General features: G+C 45.7%; 1 protein-coding gene across 1 annotated transcript in view; it reads right to left on the reverse strand.

Moving 5' to 3' along the window:
- The window catches only part of LOC113834920 (membrane protein FAM174B-like), a 25,239-nt gene extending 3,503 nt beyond the window's left edge, over window positions 1-21,736 (reverse strand). Inside the window, exon 1 of the mRNA XM_035441646.1 lies at window positions 21,411-21,736. Within this exon, the coding sequence (XP_035297537.1) occupies window positions 21,411-21,736 (326 nt within the window). The remainder of the gene's footprint in view (window positions 1-21,410) is intronic.
- Between the last annotated feature and the right edge of the window lie 162 nt (window positions 21,737-21,898).

Below are 21,898 nucleotides of genomic sequence, written 5' to 3' on the forward strand. Positions count from 1 at the left end.
GAAAAGCATGGCACACTTGCACACCGATTATAGTTCCGCCAATTGGTCCTTCCATATTACTGATCACAGTCCTCAGAAACTAACCACAGGCTTCACATGAGAGGAATTGTAGACTTCCAGCTGAATAGCTGGGGGGTGCTATCCCCTCCTATCCTGAGTGAGAATAGCTGCAATGTGGGCAGCAGCATTCAGAGTCCATCCGGGATTGTCTTGCCTGGAGTGAGTCTTCCAAACACAATGCACATTGCCCAGAATGGTCTTGGCTGGCGGAAGCCCTCCTGAACCAGAGCTCTGTGGCTTCAGCAGCAGCTTTCCTTGCAGCTGTATTGTAAAAGTTACTGGGACATCATAACAGCCTATGTATGGAAAGGCTAGTTCTAGCAAGACTGTCAATGTCATTATATAAGTACCATTTAGTGTTTACTTCTTCTTCAAATAAACTAAGCTACTGAGGTTCAGCCCTCTTATACCTTGGACTAAAGGGCATACTGTGTGACTTACTGTGGCACACTATAGCTTCCACAGTGAGATTTTTCTTTTTTTCCCCATTTCTCTTAATTTTTATTTTTTTGAGAGGTGGAGGTTGCAAGGGCAGAGGACAGATACAAAGGGATGGGGTGATGAATGGGAACGAGATGTATGATATGAAATTCATAACAAATAAATAAAAAGTTAAAAAAGACCAGAACACCTATAACCATCAGATCCCTCCTACCTTCCCTCCCTCTCTCTGTCTCTGTCCCTCCCTCCCTCTCTCTCTCTCTCTCTCTCTCTCTCTCTCTCTCTCTCTCTCTCACACACACACACACACACACACTCACACACACACACACACACACACACACACACACACTGAGAGGAGAGAGAGACAGCACTCCACGGCTTCTGTGGAGAGCCCTCTCTAGTACATAAGGCCATCGGGAAAGGTACTCATATGTACTTCAAACACCAGCACTGACATTGAGCTAGAGAAACTGCATTTCAAACAATCAATGCTCTGAAACAAAATACCCTTTGCCAGGAAAGCACAAGCCTTGCTGTTTGGTCGCCAGGCGTGTTAATCAGACAAAGCTGAGACCCATGAAAAGTTGATACACTGGGGTCCATTCTGGGCAGAGCTCACATCACATTATGCATCTAAAAGGACATCCAGTGATAGGAGGGACACTGTGCAGCGAGTGGACAGAGTGGGCAGAAAGTGGTAGTCGCTCACTTCTTCCAGAGAGGACCTTCCCTTTACCAGGCAGAAGCAGGAAATTTTAGAAATAGAATGGATCAGTGATTTTCACAGACCTTCAGATCCCAGGGTATAACTGTCCTGGGAGTAAGGAACCAGGGCACCCTGCATCAGCAAGAGAAAATGTGAAACCGCTTTTGTCAATGATGCTAAGCAACTCAAAAGTGTGTTCACACGTGCAGCCTCCTTCTCTTGCATGTGAATGTGTGGTGTGTGTCCACATGTATGTGGGTATGTGGGTAAGCAGGCAGTGTATGCACTGTTTGTGAGTATCTTCCTCCCTCCACCTTCTGTTTTGAGACAGGGTCTCTCACACATTCTCAAGCTCACTGATTGGCTAGACTAGTTGGCCAGGGATCCAGTTGTCTCTACCCTCTCAACACTGGGTTACAGACATACACTGCTCAACTAGCTATTATCATCCATGGAGGCCAGAGGTCAGCCTTGTGTGTCTTCCCCCAGCACTCTCCATTCTTTTAGACAGGATCTCTCAGTGATCCCAGAGCTCACCCATTAGCTAGACTGGCTGCTTAGTGAGCTCTGGAAATCTACACGCCTCCACCCACCCCTCCCCTCCAGCCAGGATTGAGATTACAGGTAGAACCCGCCACACCAGACGTTTTCTTCAGGTACTCACGTCCACACTGAAAGCACTTTACATGCTGAACCATCTTCCAGGACCCTTTAACATTTACTTCCAAGGAAACATAGGAGTCATTCAAGCCTCTTCCATTCTGCTCTGTACTGAGATTTTCATTTAGTAACTCATGTATACTGGGAGCAACATTGTCCATCCATGCAAGGTAATTTCTTCCTAATGTTTTAAGTTGTATTTTGAAATTAGATTAGTGACAAGTAGATTTCCTCATGGCTTTTTAAAACACCTTTAACTTTGATTAACTTACCACTACCTTCTCCTCTCCCCCATGGCCCCTCCCATCCATGATTAATCCTTTAACCCCTGACATCCCTCCTCCTCCTCCTTCTTTCCCATGGATTCTACTGTCCCTCCAATTATTTTTCATTCAGTTGCACTGGGAGATAGTAGGGTGCCATGTGAGTTTTCATGTACTTTTCCTTTGGATTATTTCCCATCTGGCCCCTGCCTTCTCCCATACCCTTGTTCCCACCCTACTTAAGCCTTTCTGACCCTGGAATTCCTCCTCTCTGCTTTTGTTTTACCTACAATCTAGTATCTCCTTCCCTTAACGTGCCCAAGCCCAAAATAGCATCCTTTTTGTTTCCTGGATTCCACTTTTTTCTGCTTTTGGTCATGGTGATTTCTCACATCAGTAGCAACCCTATTAAGACAGACAGAATTTTAAAGTAGTTTTAATTTGCCTTTCTGTGGTGGTTTAAATGGCCTCCATAGGCTGGAGAGATGGCTCAGCGGCTAAGAGCACTGGCTGTACTTTCAGGGGACCCAATTCAGTTCCCAGCACCCACATTGAAGCTCACAACTGTCTGTAGCCCCAGGTCTAGGGGATCTGACACCTCCACACAGGCAGATATGCCAGAGAAATGCCAATGCACATAAAATAAAAATAAATTTTTAAAAATGCACCCCATAGACTTGAGTGTTTGAATGCTTAGCCCATAGAGAGTGGCACTATTAGGAGGTGTGGCCATGATGGAGAAAGTGTGTCACTGTGGAGGGGGCCTTTGAGGTCTTATATGCTCAAACTATGCCCAGTGTGGTACATAGTCCCATTCTTCTGCTTATAGATCAAGATGTAGAACTCTTAGCTCTTTCTCCAGCACCATGTCTGCCTGCATCATGCTTCTCGCCATGATGATAATGAATTAAAACTCTAAAACTGTAAGCCAGCTCCAATTAAATTTGTTTCCTTTATAAGAGTTGCCGTTGTCATGGTGTCTCTTCACAGCAACAGAAACCCCAACTGAGACACTTTCCCAGATGGCTGAGGATGTAGAACTTTTTTTAAAAGTGTTTTCTAGTCATTTGCTTCTCTCCTTCTGAACTGAGTTATTGGTCAAGGAGACCCTAGAAATATCCAAAGCAAGCTGGGCGGTTTTAATCCCAGCACTCGGGAGGCAGAGGCAGGCGGATCTATGTGAGTTCGAGACCAGCCTGATCTACAAGAGCTAGTGCCAGGACAGCCTCCAAAGCCACAGAGAAACCCTGTCTCAAAAAACCAAGAAAGAAAGAAAGAAAGAAAGAAAGAAAGAAAGAAAGAAAGAAAGAAAGAAAGAAAGAAAGAAAGAAAGGTCCGAAGCAATACAGAATATCATCATTCCCTTTGATTACCCACTATACTGCATGGTAACACTCTATTGCTGAAGACATTGCATACTTTGGCTATAGGACAGAGAGAGAAAATCAATCTTGAATCAAGAATAAACTTCATCCCTGCTGGCTAGCTGTCACTGTGTAAGAAGCTGCTATACAAGCTTCTGAGAGAGAAAACACATCTATTGTCTTAACAAGAATTGGACCCTGCTAGCTACAATAACAGCCTACCAGGCAAGATGTGTCCAATTGTGTAATAGTGGCATGGCTGTTGTGGGGGTAATCAACCACTTTCGGATTGGTTATGAGGCCTGCTCGACAGGAGGGATTTCATGTCTGATATTATAAACCTGGCCAAAAACCCATGAATAGGGAAACCACAGAGCTTAAGGTAAAGCCTGCTACTATTATGTTGCTAAATGGTCATGTTTTCAAAGTATCTCCTACATGCATGTGTTTAAATCTATAGAACCTGGCTGTTCTCAATATCTTTGCAATGAGCAGCAATCATCAGAGAGATACATAACTGCTCCAAGTACTCAGTATGAGAGATGGAGTACTCAGTCCTAAATGGAGCATCTATATCAACCCCACCCTGCCCCCAACTAAGGCTCAGAGAATAGCATGGCAGGGGAAGCAAAAAGAATGTAAGAGCTGGAAGATGTGGTGGAGTGCTGCAAAATTGTGTGTCCTCAACAGAGATGACCATCACATTCATGAAGTCACAGCAACTATGGCAACCTGCACAATGTCAAGCAAGCCACAAGTCCAGAATAGATATAGTAGATGATTCCCACGCCCCACCCCTTACTGGGGAGCTACTGGCAGTAGGTAGTTGCTGGGAGAGAATCATTACTTTTGAAAATATAGGCACTGATAAGAATCCTATGCTCCAGTAGATGGCTCCACACCTACATAATATGGAGCACTAGCTGGACTTAATAGGTTATTCTCTCTCTCTCTCTCTCTCTCTCTCTCTCTCTCTCTCTCTCTCTCTCTCTCTCGTCGTGCGCGGCGGCGGCGCACACACACACACACACACACACACACACACACACACACACACACACACACGAAGACATGAAGATGGGAGGGGGACATGTTGGAAATATGAGAAGAGTTGGAGAGGAGAAATGGGGAGTATGTACGATCACGTTGTATATATGTATAAAATCCTCAAGAATAAAGAAAAGATTAATGAAAAGACAAGAGGGAGGTATTACAAAATAAATACTTTTTTCAAATTCTTCCACTCTGGAATGTCATCCCCAGGTTGAGGGGTTGTTTACTCAGCGGGCTCTTCAACAGCTGACCAGAATCAAGTTTCCAGTGAGCCTGCATGCTCCACTTGGACAAACAAGGAAGCCCAGGGAGCAAGCTCCAGGACTGGCAGAGCAGCTTGGAAAGCAACCTTCCAGACTTACATTCCCCAACTAGGCAGAGCAAAGCAACACTGAGCCCCAGTGGGTGGGCTGGGTTTGGAGTATGCCAGCCAGAGACATAGACCAAGGAGTCCAGAGATGTAGGTTTGAAACCTAGCCCTTGTCCCTGTGCCTGTGAATACACTGTTCATCCTAAATGCAAACTTCTTCATTCACATCTGTTTCTTTCCAAGAGGTTGGTGATGAATCTCCCAGCCAACCTACTCCATAGTACTTTGAGTTTTCCCCCATTTTTTCTTGAGATCATTAAAGGACACCTAAGCCTTGTTCTGACTCTTGTCAACAGTCCACCTATGACTTGTAAGCATGACTGGTCCTCTACCATCCTCTCCCCTGGGGTGACAGTAGGAGCAGCCCCAACAATGGGCTTAGCACAACAAAACACATGATCTCCTCACAGCCTGAAGCTAGAAATGCAGGCAGGTTCACACTATGAAGGTTAAAGAAACCAAATCCAGGAGATGCTGAGGAGCCTGACCTAGTAAGTGGGACTCAAAACTTTGAACTTGTCACATACCAGCAAAGGACAGGAAGTGCTGGGTATATCCAGATATACTCAAGAGTCTGGGTATATCCACCCCTGGTACAGGCAGTCTGTGATACTTCCCAGGCAACTATAAAGACAGCCCCAAGTTCCTTTGGTTGCCAGCCAGCCCCTACAACAACTGAAAGTCACTAGAAGACATCTGTGCACAGATGTGACATTGAGCCATCTAAATTAACCTAACCTACTAGTTTAATGAAATACAATAAAATACTAACAAGATTTTTGTTGGGAAATCTAGACATGCTGAATCCAATATTGGTACACACCTGTAATCCCAGCATTCAGAAACTAAGGCAGGAAGATCAAGGCTAACCTGGGCTACACAGGGAGACCCCTCCCCATCTCAAACAAACACAAAGCAAAGCATAGAAGGGGGCACAGAGACAAGAGCCTTCTGCAAAGAAGGAGTAATGGAGGGAAGTGGTTTCTCCACATAGCAAAGACACAACCACGACACTGTGCTACACACCCACAAAGAGACGCTGTAGTGAACAAGAGCATGCAGAGACAGACACAACTGCAACCCAAAATCCAACATAGAATAAAGATAGCAATGTGGCTCAGGGAAAGTCATTTATCCAGTGTTTTGCTTATGACCACCAATATCTCATACTCTATCATAATAAATGAGATAGATAGGCTTAAGGGTAGGAAATAAAACTATTAGTGGAAAACATGGATGAGATCCAAAAGCCATAAAAAGAGAAGGGTGGTGAATTCAAACATAGAAAAATAGTTTAAGTCAGCAGGGGGCATGGGGAAAATGAAAATAACTTAAGTCAAGATAAACGACAAGCTTGGGAAAAGATATCCAATTTGCAGTACAGGTGTAAACTAACCTCCTTAACAGACATAAGGAGTATCTACAAATCAATAAAAGAGACCAATCATCTAATTGAAAAATGCATCAAAGGATATAAAAGCAGGCAGGTCACAGGCAGAGAAAAAGCAAACAAATGGTGTTGTATTCTGCAACCTCACAGTAAGATAAATGCAAATTCAGCCTTTAAAGAAAACCCATTACCCACTTGCAAGCTTGACAAACGTCAAAATGACTAAAGATACACAATGGACAAGGTCATGGGAAACAGGTCCTCTCATTATCCTACTGGATGCTTATGCTGTTACACACACAGGAAGCAGTTCAGCAATGCCCATCACTTACAATGGTATAAACCTCATCAAGAATTCCCCTTTTGGGAAACTGTCTTAATCATATGCTTCAGCCTACATAATATGATATACAAGCGCCCATTAGTAAGACACTGACCACACAAAGCATGAAGCCTCCATATCATCAACACGGAGCTGCTGTCACTACATGAAAAAAGAACATCTCTCATATATACAAGACTAATATTTATATAATCCAAGATGAGACACAAGTGTATGTGTGAAGAGAGAAGATACCTGCAAGCAAAAAATAAATTTGGTTGTTTCTAATTTAAATTATATATATATATACATATATATCAAAAATAAAAATAAATTTGGAAGCAGCTGCCCCCATAGAAGATATAAAACATTAAGCCATCATATACAAAAAATTACCTCAGAGTATTTCCAGAGATGTATATAAATACATAGGAGATATCTCAAAGCTAAAGCTATGAATTCACAGAAGAAAACATAGGATAAGCTTTTGTGACCTTGGGTTAGGACATCAGAATCTAAAGCAGAAAAAAAGATAAATTAGACTTCATCAAAATAAAAAAAAAAATGTGCTTCAAAGAATGCCATTCAAAAAGTGAAAAGACGCCAGAGAATGGGGTAAAATTGTATTTGCTATACAAAAATATTCTTCCATCTCAATAAGAAAATGGTGATACCATTTAAAAATGGGCAAAAGGTCTTTATTTAATTTTTATTGTATGCTTTCTAGTCAGGTTTCTAATGTGATAAAACACTGACTTAGCTTTCTAAAGATTTATTTGGCTTATGCATCCTGATCATAGTCTATTGCTGAAGGAAGTCAAGACAGGTAATCAAGCAGGGACAGAGGCAGGAACCATGAGGAACACTGTTTACTGGCTTGCTTTCTATGGCCAACTCAGCTTGCTTATTTATAGAACCCAGGATCACCTTCCCAGAAATAGCACCACCCAGAATGGGGCTGGATCTGCCTACATCAATCACTAATCAAGAAATTGTCATAGGCTTGCCCACAGGCTAATCTAATAGAGACAATTCCTCATTAGAGGCCCCCTCTTCTAGTTTATATCAACTTGACAAACTACCAGCACAGTGTGTTGGTGAGTTGACGTGTGATATATATACATGTGTGTGTGTGTGCACCAGTGAATGCACCCATGCACATGTGCAGAGTCCAGAAGAGGGCTCTGGGTGTCTTGCTCGACTGCTCTCCACCTTACTTCCTCAAGACAGGATCTCTCAGTGCGCCTGGAACCAGGCTCATAGCCAGCAAGCCCGGGATCTTCCTGCCTTCTGCTCTCAACCCTCATACACAATGCACACCACTGGGTTTACATGGTCAAGTGACCATGCTTGGCTTTTTACACAGGCACTGGGGGGGGGGGACGACAAATTCAGGTCCTAGTGCTACAGGAGGCCACCTCCCTGTCCCCAGTCTCTATGCAGAAAATCTTAATAGTTCTCCAAAGCAAACATATAAATGGTCAATAAATGAAGGTCGCACCACTACCAAACAGCACAGTGCAAACTGAACCACAGTAAGGTACCACTTCACACACTCTAGCATCAGAGAAACAGACAGCAGCCAATGATAGCAAGAAGATGAAGAAGCCGTGTCCTTTGTATGCTTCTAGTGATTCACAGAATAGTGTGGGACTACACAGCCTGCGTGCTCTCTTCTCTTTCGTAATATTGATGATTCTCTTAGCAGTTTTAGTGTCACTTTGTCAGCCATGCATAGGACAGATGTGATTATTCCTGGAAACTCCATTTTTTTTTTCCTCCAATATTTTCCCCTAAAATTCTTTGAGAGCTGATGTTTCTCAGGTTTCTTGTCTGGGGATACCAGCTGTCACTCCAGCCCCTGGGAGCTGTTCTAATTCAGTGCTGAGAGGATCAGAGACAGATCACCCCCATTTCTGTAAATATGTTTTGAACGAGATTATTGTTCTTGAAAAATGTGTGACTATCTCAATCACCTTTTAGTTTTGTAAAGACAGGATGTACCTGGCTCAATATTTGACCAAGCTAGCAAAATGATGTGCTGTTTTGGTTTAAAGATATTTTGTTGTAAAAGTTGGGAAAATATATATATATATGATCTATTTGTTTTTGTCGAGGTTAACGTTGGAGGATGGGGAAAACTTGTTTGCTAGTATGGAAAAACATGCTTATTTTTTATGTATAAATAAAGATACATTAAAAAAAAATAAAGTTGCCAGTCGAGGCCAGCCACTTACGTGAAACTCATCTGGCAGTGGGAACAGTTCCTTTCTTCATGCTGACACCTCTCCCCCATCTCAGGAACCTTCCCCTGAGCCCAGGCTGTGGCAACCCAGGGTACCCATGAACTCCATCCAAAAAGTGTAAGGCAGTCTCAATGAGCCAGTAAGACTTGAATCTTATCTTGCTCCACCTACAGATGGGCAACTTCAATTAAACACAGTCACACGAAACATGGGAGTGTCCCTTTACTGCAGCAATAACTTTAGGACTTCCAGCAGCCGGGCTCCGCTTGGGCCACCTTGGACCTCCTGAATGCTGTGTTGAGACTCTTTGTAGGCACCCACTCCTCACCAGGCCAGATTGCTGCCCCTTCCCATGTTGTTGTCCCAGTGTACCAGCACTGACCCAGCCCTGTGACTCAAAGCAGCAAGTCAACAACTCAGATGCTACAGTGCCCTGTAACTACACAGAACCCTCAAAGTGGAAATGATGCAACGTAAATATGGGAACAAACATGATGACAGATAGTAACTAAGCACTGCCTTCAAATGGAAGACCCAAAGAGCAGTGCCTGGAGGCACTGAAACAGCTCAGTGTATAAAAGGTGCTTGCTGAGGTGCCTGACACCTGAGTTTGCTCTCTGGGACCCACGTGACAGAAGGTAAACGTCAACTCCCACAAGTTTCCTACACAGACACAGACACAGACAGACAGACAGACAGACAGACAGACAGACACACACACACACACACACACACACACACAGCAGCAGCAGCAGCACATGCTCACCTACATGTGCAAATAAACACACAATAAATCTAAAATGTAATAGCACCCACATTTGTGCATAAACACAATAAATACATAAATGTAAAAATAATTTTAAAAAAGAGCAGTGCCATGCCCAGCCTAAAGGGGACAGCAGCCGCCAGCTTCTGTCCCTTCCTGGGCTCAGGACCACTAGCACTGTATCATCATTTGGCAAGAGAAGAGGGACCACAAATCTTTACATTAAGTGTTCTCTGCTCTCCCAGTTTTCAAAGACAGTACCAGATCAAAACCAAACAGAATAATAGCATGCCTATCTGTGGCTGAAATTTCCAACTCCCAGGCCTTCTGGTGGCAAAATTTATCTCAGTTTCTAAGCTGTGGCTTATATAGTCATGAGTGCCAAGCATGCGTAATATTTAATAATTCTACTAAAAGCCTATGAGCCCTGACAGATGTCATGCTATGCACATCAACCACAATCCCCTCCTTCTCCCTCTTCCCTGGCAATTCTGCCATGATCAGTGAATCAATCTCCTTCCCATCTCCACTCCCTCGAGATTGGCAAAATGGTACCAACTGTCGATATATCCCAATACTGGCATCCAGGACCGTGGCCCTAGGTGTTAGACAACTTGAGCCAGACAACCTGTAAGATCTCAACTACAGCCGGGCGTTGGTGGCGCATGCCTTTAATCCCAACACTCGGGAGGCAGAGGCAGGCGGATCTCTGTGAGTTCGAGGCCAGCCTGGTCTCCAGAGCGAGTGCCAGGATAGGCTCCAAAGCTACACAGAGAAACCCAGTGAAAAAAACAAACAAAAAAAAAAAACTCAACTCAACTACAGATCTGGGAGCCTCAAATCCAACTGCCTGCCCCCAACTTGTCACCCTCATACTCTGAAAGATGATCTCTCTTGTTCTCCAAGACAAATACAGCAGATTCTGAATTTGACCTATTGCAGGGAATCATATGAAACACTGCCATAACCAATGCCCCTGGTCCTGTTCTTCCAGCTGCTGGGTGTGTCTGCCAAGGGCTGGTCTATTTTGTTTGTATAGGAGGCTGGGGACAGGGAAGACAAACATAAAAGAAAGTAGCCTCTGGAGTTCACTGTTTGGAGAGCAGTAACAAGTGACCAAGAGGGATGGATCATATGGTGACCCAAGGAGCCTGGAAGCATGGGGTCACCATGCTTTAGAAGACATAGTAATTGGCCCTGTCAGTGTCTACACATCTTTGTCCATGGTAACGGGAGCCATGGCGCTGTCAGTCTTTACCACCCAGTGCTTCAAGAACCCTAGTTTTCCCAGCAGGGGAAATGCCAAATTCCAGGCCAGGCACCCTGTTGCTTACAGGCATAATCATTCACAAATTTCAGGCATATTCATTCACAAATTTTGTGTGTGTTTCATCCCAAGAACAAGGTTGCCAACCACAGGTCCAGGACTTGGAAATTCTGACCACAGACACACTTTTCTGTTTAGTTTTGGCTTGCAAACTGATTTTAAAAATGAAAGGAGCTAAGAACACTTAAAAGTTAGTCTTCATATGAAGGTGGGATAGGAAGGGATCTCTCACTCTCAACAGATGAGGGTGCCTGACAGACAGAGTCGGCTGGTAGTAGCATCTGTGGTCCATGGCACAGGAAGGGGCAGGGGCTTCCTGGCTGCTCTCCCTTATGCTTCATCTCTATTGTCATCAAGCCTGACCACCCTCCCACCCTCTTCCCCCTCCGCAAACGCTTTCTTATTCTCATCATCATTACTCAGATCTCCAACCCTGCCAACTGGTTCTTTCAACACCCTTTCTGGGTCTCCTTAAACACCGTGCACCTCCACTGCAACCAATCACTATTCAGCCACTTATTCCTTACCTAAGACCTCATCTGGACCAGTCTTTTGAAAACAGCCCTTTAATTTTTAAGCCTGTATTCAATTATCCCTCAGTTTCCTCCAGCATGCCAAACCCTCTGGAAAGCATTGGGTGTTTTCAAACATATTTCAACAGAAGAAGCTCGAGTTGGACTCTTCCCTTCCCCATTCAGCTATTTATTAGGCCTTTAAGTGAGACACATCCACCTTCGGTGACTTGATTTGCTCACCTGTAAAATGGGAACCCCAACAAAGCACCCCTCTCTGAATTGGGGAACATAATTCTGTCCAGCACAGAACTGTGTGACAATGAGGTACTTCGGGGAGAGAGTTTATTTCAGCTCACAATTCCAGGTTAAAGCCCATCACTGACTTAGGAAAGTCGAGGCAGGAACCCAAAGCAGTGATTCATATTCATAGTCAAGAGCAAAGAGAGAATGAATGCTTGTATGCCTACTGCTCAGCTCACCTTTTCAAGTCTTATACAATTCTTAACTCACAACAGGCTAGCCATTCCCACATCAGCTAATGTAATCAAAACAACCCCTTACAGACAAGCCTATAGGCCAATCTGTAATAGAGACAACCCCTTACAGGCATGCCTACAGGCCAATCTGTAATCAAGACAACCTCTTACAGACAAATTTATAGGCCAATTTGTAATCAAGACAACTCCTTACAGACATTCTTATTGGCCAATGTGACCTCAACAATGACTCACTGAGACTTCTCTTTCCAGGTGATCTGAAACTGTGTTGACAACTAGAACTAACCGCCATACTTGTTCTGTCTATCCAACCTTGGAAGAAGCCCTACTTCCCACTGCTAAGTCCGAATCTCCCTCCTCTGCCTTCCTAGGCCACTCTATCTCCATCCAAAGCCACTTTTGATTTGTGACTCTCCTGTTGAACTGTATGGCTTCCTTCCCACCAGATAAGCAATAAAAGTGTTATCTTCCCTTCCATGCTGATGTTCCTGGGTCTCTGGGGTGCTCCCTGTTCAGCTCAGCACCCTGTGTTCAGAGGCACGTGTGAAACACACTAGGAAGAATGTGCTGTTTCTTCAGCCAAGCTTCCTCCTAGCTGCCAGGCTAAGCATTAGGGAGACCCATCTGACAGGCCAAAGGGCAGCCTGCCACATCCCAGAGGCCCAGAGAGAGCCCAGCTGAGCATACAAGCACCTGGGGTTACAGCTCTCCCAGATATGGGCCTCAGTTCCAACTGTACAATGCAGAAGGGGGAAGGAAGGTCAACAGAAACCCAAATATGAAGAAAGCTCACACCTGAGAGGTTACAGGGCCCAAGGCCTCCCAGACCTGTGGGAAACCTGACAGAGTTCTCTGTGCCACCACTCTCCTCTGAGCCACACCTAGCTAGAATGGGCTTCCTCCTCCCTGTAGCCCCAGAAAATAAACATGAAGTCTGGATTTCTTTCAGGCTGCCCTCTGATTAGGAGACATTATTGTCACTTTTTAAGTGAAACCGTAAGAAAGTGATTTTAAATGCCTGCTCCCAGAATGTCCAATTGAAATGTTTAGACCTAAGCATGCACCAGAAAACTAAAATACATAACTCAAGAAACGTCTGCTGAAATCCAGGAGGGTTTCCTTTCTGGTGGCACACACCCACCCCCACCCTATCCCACCCAACCCCCAGCCATCTGCATCCCCACTTCGCCTGACATATGTCCGGCAAGAGTATGTGTGCCAGGGAGTCTGTGGTAACGCCATGTAAGCCAGGAGCTCGGGGTTAAATTAAAGAGGGATTTGTTCATCCCTTTTCACTTTGCTAGAAGGAACCAGCGGCAGGTGCCCATGCCTAAAAGACCTATTCATAAGCATAGTCACAAGATACCTTCTTCGATGGGGAGCCAAGCAGTCAAAAGGGCTCAGCTGACACGATTACCAATTTCATTTGAAACATGCTTGGAGGTGCATGCAGCTGCCTGATTATTTTGACCATATGGCTGCCCTGCTCACAAGCAGAAACAAGACCAAAAGGTCAAGTAGAAACTGCCTCTGTCTTCAGAGTCATATTTTTCTGTACCACAGGACAACTCAGCTGCTTGAAGGAGAAACCGGGATGTGTTTGACATAGTGTTATCCTAAATAGCCCACCAGACCTTAGAAGCATGTACAGTGATTAATAATGGGGATACCTAGCCCGGTTCAGAAAACTGTTCACATTACCAACAAGCAAACCAGAAAGCCACATCTGAGAGTTGCTCAGCCCTAGTACCCTGGATGTTTGTGGTTACATGAGAGTGATGATGATTATATATGTTGCATGTACAAGTCCAATAGGGTGTGTGCATGCACACATGTGTTGACATTGGTTGTCTTCCTCGATTATTCTCCACCTTCGTTTCTAAGACAGGTTCTCTCACAAGGGCTGGAATTCATCAATTCATCGAGGCTGGTTGGCCAGTGAGTTTACGAGTCCTCCTGACACACTCCACCCAGCCCTGGAGTTGGTATTTATATTTAATTTTCTCCTTATTATAAATACTAATAATGGAAAATTTGGGAAACCCAAGACAAAGAGGAAACTTTAGCCCCTTCTCCAAGACCTAGATCAGCAAATTGGCTATTCGAAGCATCACCGTCTCCAGAATACCGTGGTTATTCCCTTGCCACCACGCCAGGCAATGTTAAATCACTTCAACTTTATCTCCCCAGTCCCCGGGGAACACACCAAAACAAACCCCTTCACATAAGAGGCTTTCACAGAGATTTTGAAATAAGAAGAGGTTGAGCATGCAGCCACCAGAAAGGAACTGTGCCTGCAGGAAAACTGGGAGAGCAGCCAAGTCAAGGAGCAGGGAAGCTGCGGTTTCAAGGTGTAAAGGCCCCCTGGCTTGCAGCCACATCACAGGAGAGGAAAGTGAAATTCCCAAAGCTCAAAGGGGAGCTGTTGTAAGGGAACTCCTCGGGTAAAGGGTCTCTGCAGTCTCTGGTCTATGAGTGTCTGGTCTATGAGTGTCATCTCTAAAGCCACACAAGGCTACTAGCACCCAACATCAAAAAAAGTAGGAGAAATCAGTTTCCTGCTCCTACACATAGCTCTTTTAAAAAAGAAAAAAAAAAAACTCCCTCTTGCTCTTTCATGAAAGGCATCAAGAAGCCGACCCAGAGGTGCCTGCTGCCCCCCCCCCCCGCTCCTACCCCGGGCATCAGGACCCTCATCCACACCATGTGATCATACCCACCAGAGGGTGCTCTGGAATCAAACCACCATTCTCTCCAGATTTGATCTTCTATCTAAAGAATTTTCCTTAATGGTACAACATTAATACATGGGGCAGATAAAGTGGCTCAATGAATAATGGCTCCTGCCACCAATTCTGAGTTCAATTCCTGGGTCCCATATGGTAGAAGGGGAGAACTGACTCCAACAAGTTATCTCTAACCTACACAGAGAGAGAGAGAGAGAGAAAGAGAGAGAAAGAGAGAGAAAGAGAGAGAGAGAGAGAGAGAGAGAGAGAGAGAGAAATACATATATTAAAATGTAATAGATGGGTGGGGGTAGACTGGGGGTGGGGGAGGAAAAAAGAAAAAAAAGAAAAAAGTAATAGAAAGTAAAGCTAAATAAAAATCAAAATACTTATTAATACATAGAAGCATCATCAATGCTAACCCTCTAAAACCAAAGCCCATTAACTTTGTTAAGTTGCCTTGGTCACAGCATTTTTCACAGAAGGAGAAAAGTAACTTTTTAAAACAGATGGGAAATCAGATTAAGTATGGGTCCTGGGGTTCAGTGGGTAAAAGCATTTGTTGTACAAACATGAAAGCCAGAGTTCAGATTCCCAGAACCCACTTTAAAAAAACTGGGTATAACTGGGGGTGCCACACTGGGTGGATGGAGACAGGAGGATGGATGGGAGTTGCTGATAGCCATCCTTAACTGAAAAAATGGTGAACTCCCAGTTCAGTGAGAGATCCTATCTCAAGGGAACAGAGTGGAGAGCAACAGAGGACACCCAAAATCTTCCTTTGGCCTCCACATGCATACCATATACACAAAAGCATGAGAGAGAGAGAGAGAGAGAGAGAGAGAGAGAGAGAGAGAGAGAGAGAGAGAAAGAGAGAGAGAGCGCACTGTTCAGGTCCTGTAGGCACAAAGTAATGGAGACCAAAGCAAGGAGATGCTGCAGTATACCCAACACACGGGAAAGCATCAGAGATCCTAAATGTCAGATACAAATAAAGGACCCCTAGGCATGGCTGCATGGATCATATCCTGGGAGCCAACCAGGGAGACCAAGTATGAGGACACAGGAATCCCACGGCCACAGGTACACCCTATATGTTTTCCTACTGGTCTTCAGACATGTCCTAGAATACAATGTGCATGCATGAATACATGACTCAGAACTGTAAAAGAGTCCACGTGACATAGAATCATGCCACAAACAAATACATAAAGGAAGAATCACCCACATTTACAGGTATGAGCACATGCTAATACATTTCTTTGCACATTCACATATGCATATATTTATAACTAAATGAAATGAACCCATATTGCCATGCTACTTTATAATCAGCTGCATTCAACAACCCAGGGCCAATATTACCACTGTCATTTTTTTCCCATAGTCTGAGTCTTATTTAATTCACACCTCCACCTTCCCGTGTCATTACTTCTAGTAGCTCTTAAGGATTATGTATTATGTTCTTGTCTTGTTGCTGTTATGAAATGCCTGGAATAGCAACATAAGGAAAGAAGGGTTGGGTTGATTTTGGCTCACATTTTGAAGGTACAATGCAGCATGGTTGGGACACCATGGTGGCAGGAGCATGAGGCACCCATCACATGGCACATGCAGTCATGAAACAGAGAGATGTGAACACTGATGCCAAGCTCAGTCTCCCCTTCTCCCTCCACCTGGGACCCCAGCCCATGCCACAGTGCTGACCACATTTAAGGTATATCCGCTCACCTCAACAAACCCAATCTAGGAACTCCATCACAGACATCTAAAGTTTCATCCTCTAGATGACTCTAGGCCCTGTGAAGTTGCCCCTCAGTACTAAACCATCACAGACTACCATCTTCTTTTAAACAGTGTCAATTGCTGAATGTGTCTTGGTTTTTGTGTTTTGTTTCAACAAGGTCATACTGCGTACCAGCTAGCACCCAACTCATGATCCTCCTGCCTCAGCCTCCTCAGTATTGAGATTACAAGTATGCACCACACTCAGCTCTTCCATAAGTTATTTAAAATTTTTCACTATGAAACAGAGCTGCTGTGAATATCCCAGCATACATGCATTTCATCTTCTTCTCGTCATTAACATCAGAATAATAATATCCAAGTGAAAAACAAGTGGACCTTAGCAGTGTGGCTGCCTAATTAAAAGTTCCTGGTTTTCACTATATGGCTCTTTCCTCTTATTAAACTCTTCCTTGGATCCATGTTTTTACTGTTGTCTAGCAAGGTGACACCTTCAGGGAAAACAAACAGCAAGGAGTGTTAATTTAAAAGCAATGACACCACGCTCTCTTCCCCAATAGGTCTGCCTTGCTAAGACAATGAACAGGTACCACCCAAATTCCCACTCCATAGGCATCCCGCATTGACCATGCATCTAGTCACAGGGGACACTTGGAGAGTCATCAACAATGTAAAATGCTTGGGAGTTCAACATTCTTTTGCTAAAAATATCTTTATTAAATGCCAGCCTATTCTTGGAATGACACTAGGTGCTAGAGAGCCATGGAAGCCCTGCCCTTGGCAGCCATCAGCCTGGTAATGCAGAGGGACAGGAAATTCAAAACCCAAGTGTGCTTTGGGAGCTTGAGGGAAGGGGGCCTGACCAGGGAGTTTTCCCAATTAAAAACACAAAAGGGTCAGCAATGAGCTAGTTGTATAGATTTCGTGTCCCAGGGGAATCCAGGCTAGGGACAGAGTGGGACATGTTCGGGTACTCTCTCTTTTTCCCAGTGACCAGTAAGTGAGCAATTCGGTTCCACCCTAATCTCTTGGCCATGATGTGCTGCCTCACCACAGGTCCACAGCACTGAGGTCCAGATACCTCTGAAACCATGAGCTCAGTTCAACAGCTCATGCTCAGCCTGTTTTATCAGGATTTTTGTCTCAGCAACACGAAAAACCAACACAGTATTTTCCCCTCTAAATTTCTGAGTTTATGGTATGTTTTACCAGAGCCTTCATAAATACATGAAAACCTACAGCCAAACATGATGTAATCTTAGCACTTGGAAGGCAGAGACAGGAGGTATATTGTCTGGTTTTTGTGTGTCAACTTGACACAAGCTGGAGTCAGAGAGGAAGGAGCCTCAGTTGAGGAAATACCTCCATCAGATTCAACTGTAGGGCATTTTCTTAATTAGTGATCAGTGGGGGAGGGTCCAGACCATGGTGAGGGTGGGTGGTGCCATCCCTGGGCTGCTGGCCCTGTATTCTATAAAAAGGTGGGCTGAGAAAGCCATGTGGAGGAAACCAGTAAGCAGCTCCCCTCCATGGCCTCTGCATCAGCTCCTGCCTCCAGGATCCTGCCCTGACTTCCTTCAATGATGAACAGCAATGCTGAAGTGTAAGCCTAATAAACTCCTTCCTCCCCAACTTGCTTTCGGTGTTTCATCAAAACAATAGAAAGACAGAAGGATTGCTTGATCTTGAGACCAGACTGCTAGGCTCAACAAAAGAAACAGATCTGAAGACATGGTTAAACCTGTCTTAAACCTGTCAGACACTTGGCATGTATGCATGCTCACTCATACTCGTGTGTGTGTGTGTGTGTGTGTGTGTGTGTGTGTGTGTGTGTGTGTGTGTGTGTGAGAGAGAGAGAGAGAGAGAGAGAGAGAGAGAAACAGGCACGAACACTGAAGGGCATCCCCAGCACTAATTTTAATATATTTAACCCAATACATCAAAATTGCAAATTTGAAAAAAATAACATTACTTCAAAGACTTAGCAAAATAAAAAAAAAAAAGTCAAGCATCCCTTAATAAATTCCATGTGTATCTTGTGGTCACAGCACCTCCCAGTTCAGAGAATTATGTTTCCAGCTCTCCATAACCCCAGGTGGCTAATGGCTACCAGACTGGCTAGCACAGGAAAAACTGGGACCTTATAGGATTGGAAAATCCAATCCAAAAAAAAAAAAGAAAGAAAAACAAGTAAATAAATAAATCCATAAAGGACCATACAATGCCACTAGAGAGCCCTTGGAGTACAGCACAGTTAAGCGCAGAAGAGCACTAGGCAGAACTTAAATGGAGGCTCAAGAACATGGCACGATGACAATCATGAAGAAACAGCCTTGCCCACAGATCCAAGAGGGAGATTGAGAGGATCAAAGAAAGAAACCGTCACTCCAGAGGAAGAGGGAGGATGGAGTGCAGAGGAACAGGGGTCATCCAGGAACCCCAGCCTAAAGAACATCATTGTGACACAGGAAAGATGAGGAAAGTGCAACCCATGCAAAAGTGGTGGTGGGTGGGACCACTTCACCAACCCAAGTTTAGATGGTAGTGAAACGGTCTCGGGCATTCTAGGTGACTGGAAGACCAGGACTCGGAGCCTACAAGCTAAAGAGACAGAAAGTGAACAGGTACAAAAGACCCCCAGCCAACAGCCCAGACATTCTGGAAGCCCAGTTAATCAAGTCCACAGGGGACCGTGACTACAGACAGCAGCCACAGAACAGAGCACACAGCCGCAGAGTCCAGGTGCAGCCCCTCCTTTAGCCACACAGACCTGTGGGATATTCTATAAACCAATACTTGTCCCATACTCTGAGGGAGCAACATCTCCAAAAGAACACTAAGGCACTGGGTACCATCAAGGCCCTTCCCTGAGGTAAAATGCTACAAACTCTCTCTACATCAGAATCCAGATTGGCAGCTCTCTGCCTAGAGACTCAATTAACAAGCATGCCTTCCCAGGAAGAGGATACTGATCGTAACCAGAAGCAGTTTATTTTATCAAGTAGTCTCCCCTCCTTCCTTCCACACCCAAGCCAAGGGCTCTCCCTTCCAGGCCTGAGTGTCACATCTCCTACTTAAACTCACAGCCCTGTCCCCTGTCCCCCACATCTGGCCACACGATGCCTGGTATTCTCCCCCACTCTTGGGTAATAAAGAGCAGACTGGCAAAATAGTTCAGATGCCTTCTTTTAAAAGTACACAGCTGTGTGGGCTGGGACTATTTTGAGCTAAATGCTTCAAACCTCCAGACTCCAAGCTGCTCTAGGCGTTCGCCGACTCCAAGTGAACAATGAGGAAGTCAGTAAAAGATGCCGCTGCCTCAGCTGAATGCCAGACCCTCATCCTGCACAGAAACACTAAAATGAACTGGGCATCTCACCCTCTGGGGCTCTTCCCTGAGTCTGGGAACTATAACCCAGCATGGTGGGATATTGTGTGTAGTGAAGGAGACACAAGGTTAGGGCTAGAGAGGCCAGAGAAGAAAGCAAGGACCCCATTCGGCTGTCCAAGGAAACCACTCAGGGTCGAGCATGCCGTCTTGGAAGATGTAGAGTACAAATCCAACTAGAGACAGAAAAGCTCAATCCAGGGCATGGGTGTAAAAGGAAAAAGCAAGAGATAAAAAAGACAGGGCTCAGAAGGGCTGGTTAAGGGAGACAAGTATGTAAGGGCCCCAAACACCTCACATAAATAATTCCATGCCTAGGCTGTGGCTACACAGAACGAGCGAAGTTCATCAGCAGAGGAATGAGGGAAGTGGGAAGGTTGGGCAGAGCCAAAACATTGGAAGTGGGAGCAAACACAGGACCTGGAGACCCTCTTCTCTGTTCTCAATTTCATCATATGGGCCCCAAAGGAAATGCCCAGACTTAACATCATACAAACCTCTATGCGTAGCCCCCAACCCTAACTTTCCCCAGTCTAATTTCTGCTCTTGCCCCGATGTTTGCCAGAGGAGCAAGCCCTTTGCCCTATCTTCAGTAGTTGTCACCATCAAAACACTGTGGGTGGGACAGAGGGCCAATAACCACTCCCCCCACCACACACACACACACACACACACACACACACACACACACACACACACATTTCCTGACTGGCTGGTGCAAATAACAGGATGTATTTGGGTTTTTTTTCCTACAAGCCAGGATTTCCCTAGCATTCCAGAGAAATGTCCAACTGACCTCCCCTGTGAACCTGTCCACCTCACTATTCCAGGGATCGTCTAAATTTCCTGGACACTTTCTCCTTGGCCTTGAACAATCTACAAACCTTCCCTGAGGTCCCTCTTGGGACCCTGTAAATGTGCACTGGGACAGCAATGGAAAGTCACTGCAGCTGTCGAGGGTCACCAAACCTCCTGAAATCTATTACCAAATCAGGTGTAAAACAGGTGTCCCCGTCTCTCTCCCCTTCTGCTTTCTGTGAGTGAAAAGAGGGGAATAACGAGTGGGATAGGGGGAGAGAGAGAGTTGCAGGTCATATGGAGAGAACAGGAGCGAGGTTCATGTTAGGAGAACCCTACTCCAAATTGTCCCTCCTCCTCTGAGTACCTGTGTAAGCCACCCCTCTTTGATTGTTACCTCGTCTATAAAGTGGGCATAAAAATAAATTCCGTGGAAGGTGGTCGGAACTCAGAGTGACAATGCTGGTGTAAACCGTGATTAGAGAGAGTAAAGCAATGGAAATCGAGGACCTGGGACATACCGAACGGCCTTAAAGTGGGAAACGGTTCCCGAAATTAGCACCTGGAAGAACCAAATGCACCCACACACACACACACATGCCCTGCCCTCGTGATCCCACCCTGGCAGGGAGAGCAGAAAGGTGCACGTCTGGCGGGAGCGCGCCAAGACAGAGCACCTGGCGCGCAGGTGGGACCGGCGCGTGGGGGCAGCAGCATGGCGACACCGCCGCAGAGCCAGCTGACCAAGGAGCGGGGCGACGCGACCCACCTGAAGACGCGCAGCAGCAGGCAGGCGATGAGCAGCGCGCTGAAAGCGCACGCCACGATCACCGCCGCCTTCAGGGTAGGCAGGTCGCGAAGCAGGCTGGAGATACGGGTCACCACAGCGTTGCCGCTGCTGTTGGAGCCGACCCCGCCCGCTACGCCAGATGCCAGTCCGGAGACATTTCTCAGGCTAGGCGGAGGCTGATGCTCCGCTTCGGGCTGTGAGGCCGAGGCGGACTCGGCTGTGTGAGCGAGGACGGCGGGCGCGCCCAAGAGAGCGAGCAGCAGCAGCAGCAGCGGCGGCGGCGGCGGCGGCGACAGGGCGCTCATGGTGCGCTGTGCGCACGGTGCAGAGGTCTGCCTCCCGGAAGCCTGAGCCCAGGAGACTTACAGCCAGGAGGTCTGCGCCCCGGAGGCTTGCACCCCGGAGGCCTGCGCCGGGGGCTCCCGCGGCCGAGGCGGCTGCGCGGTGCTCGGCAGGAAGCAGCAGAG

The sequence above is a fragment of the Cricetulus griseus genome, chromosome 3 (genome assembly GCF_003668045.3).
Source record: "Cricetulus griseus strain 17A/GY chromosome 3, alternate assembly CriGri-PICRH-1.0, whole genome shotgun sequence".
NCBI lineage: Eukaryota > Metazoa > Chordata > Mammalia > Rodentia > Cricetidae > Cricetulus > Cricetulus griseus.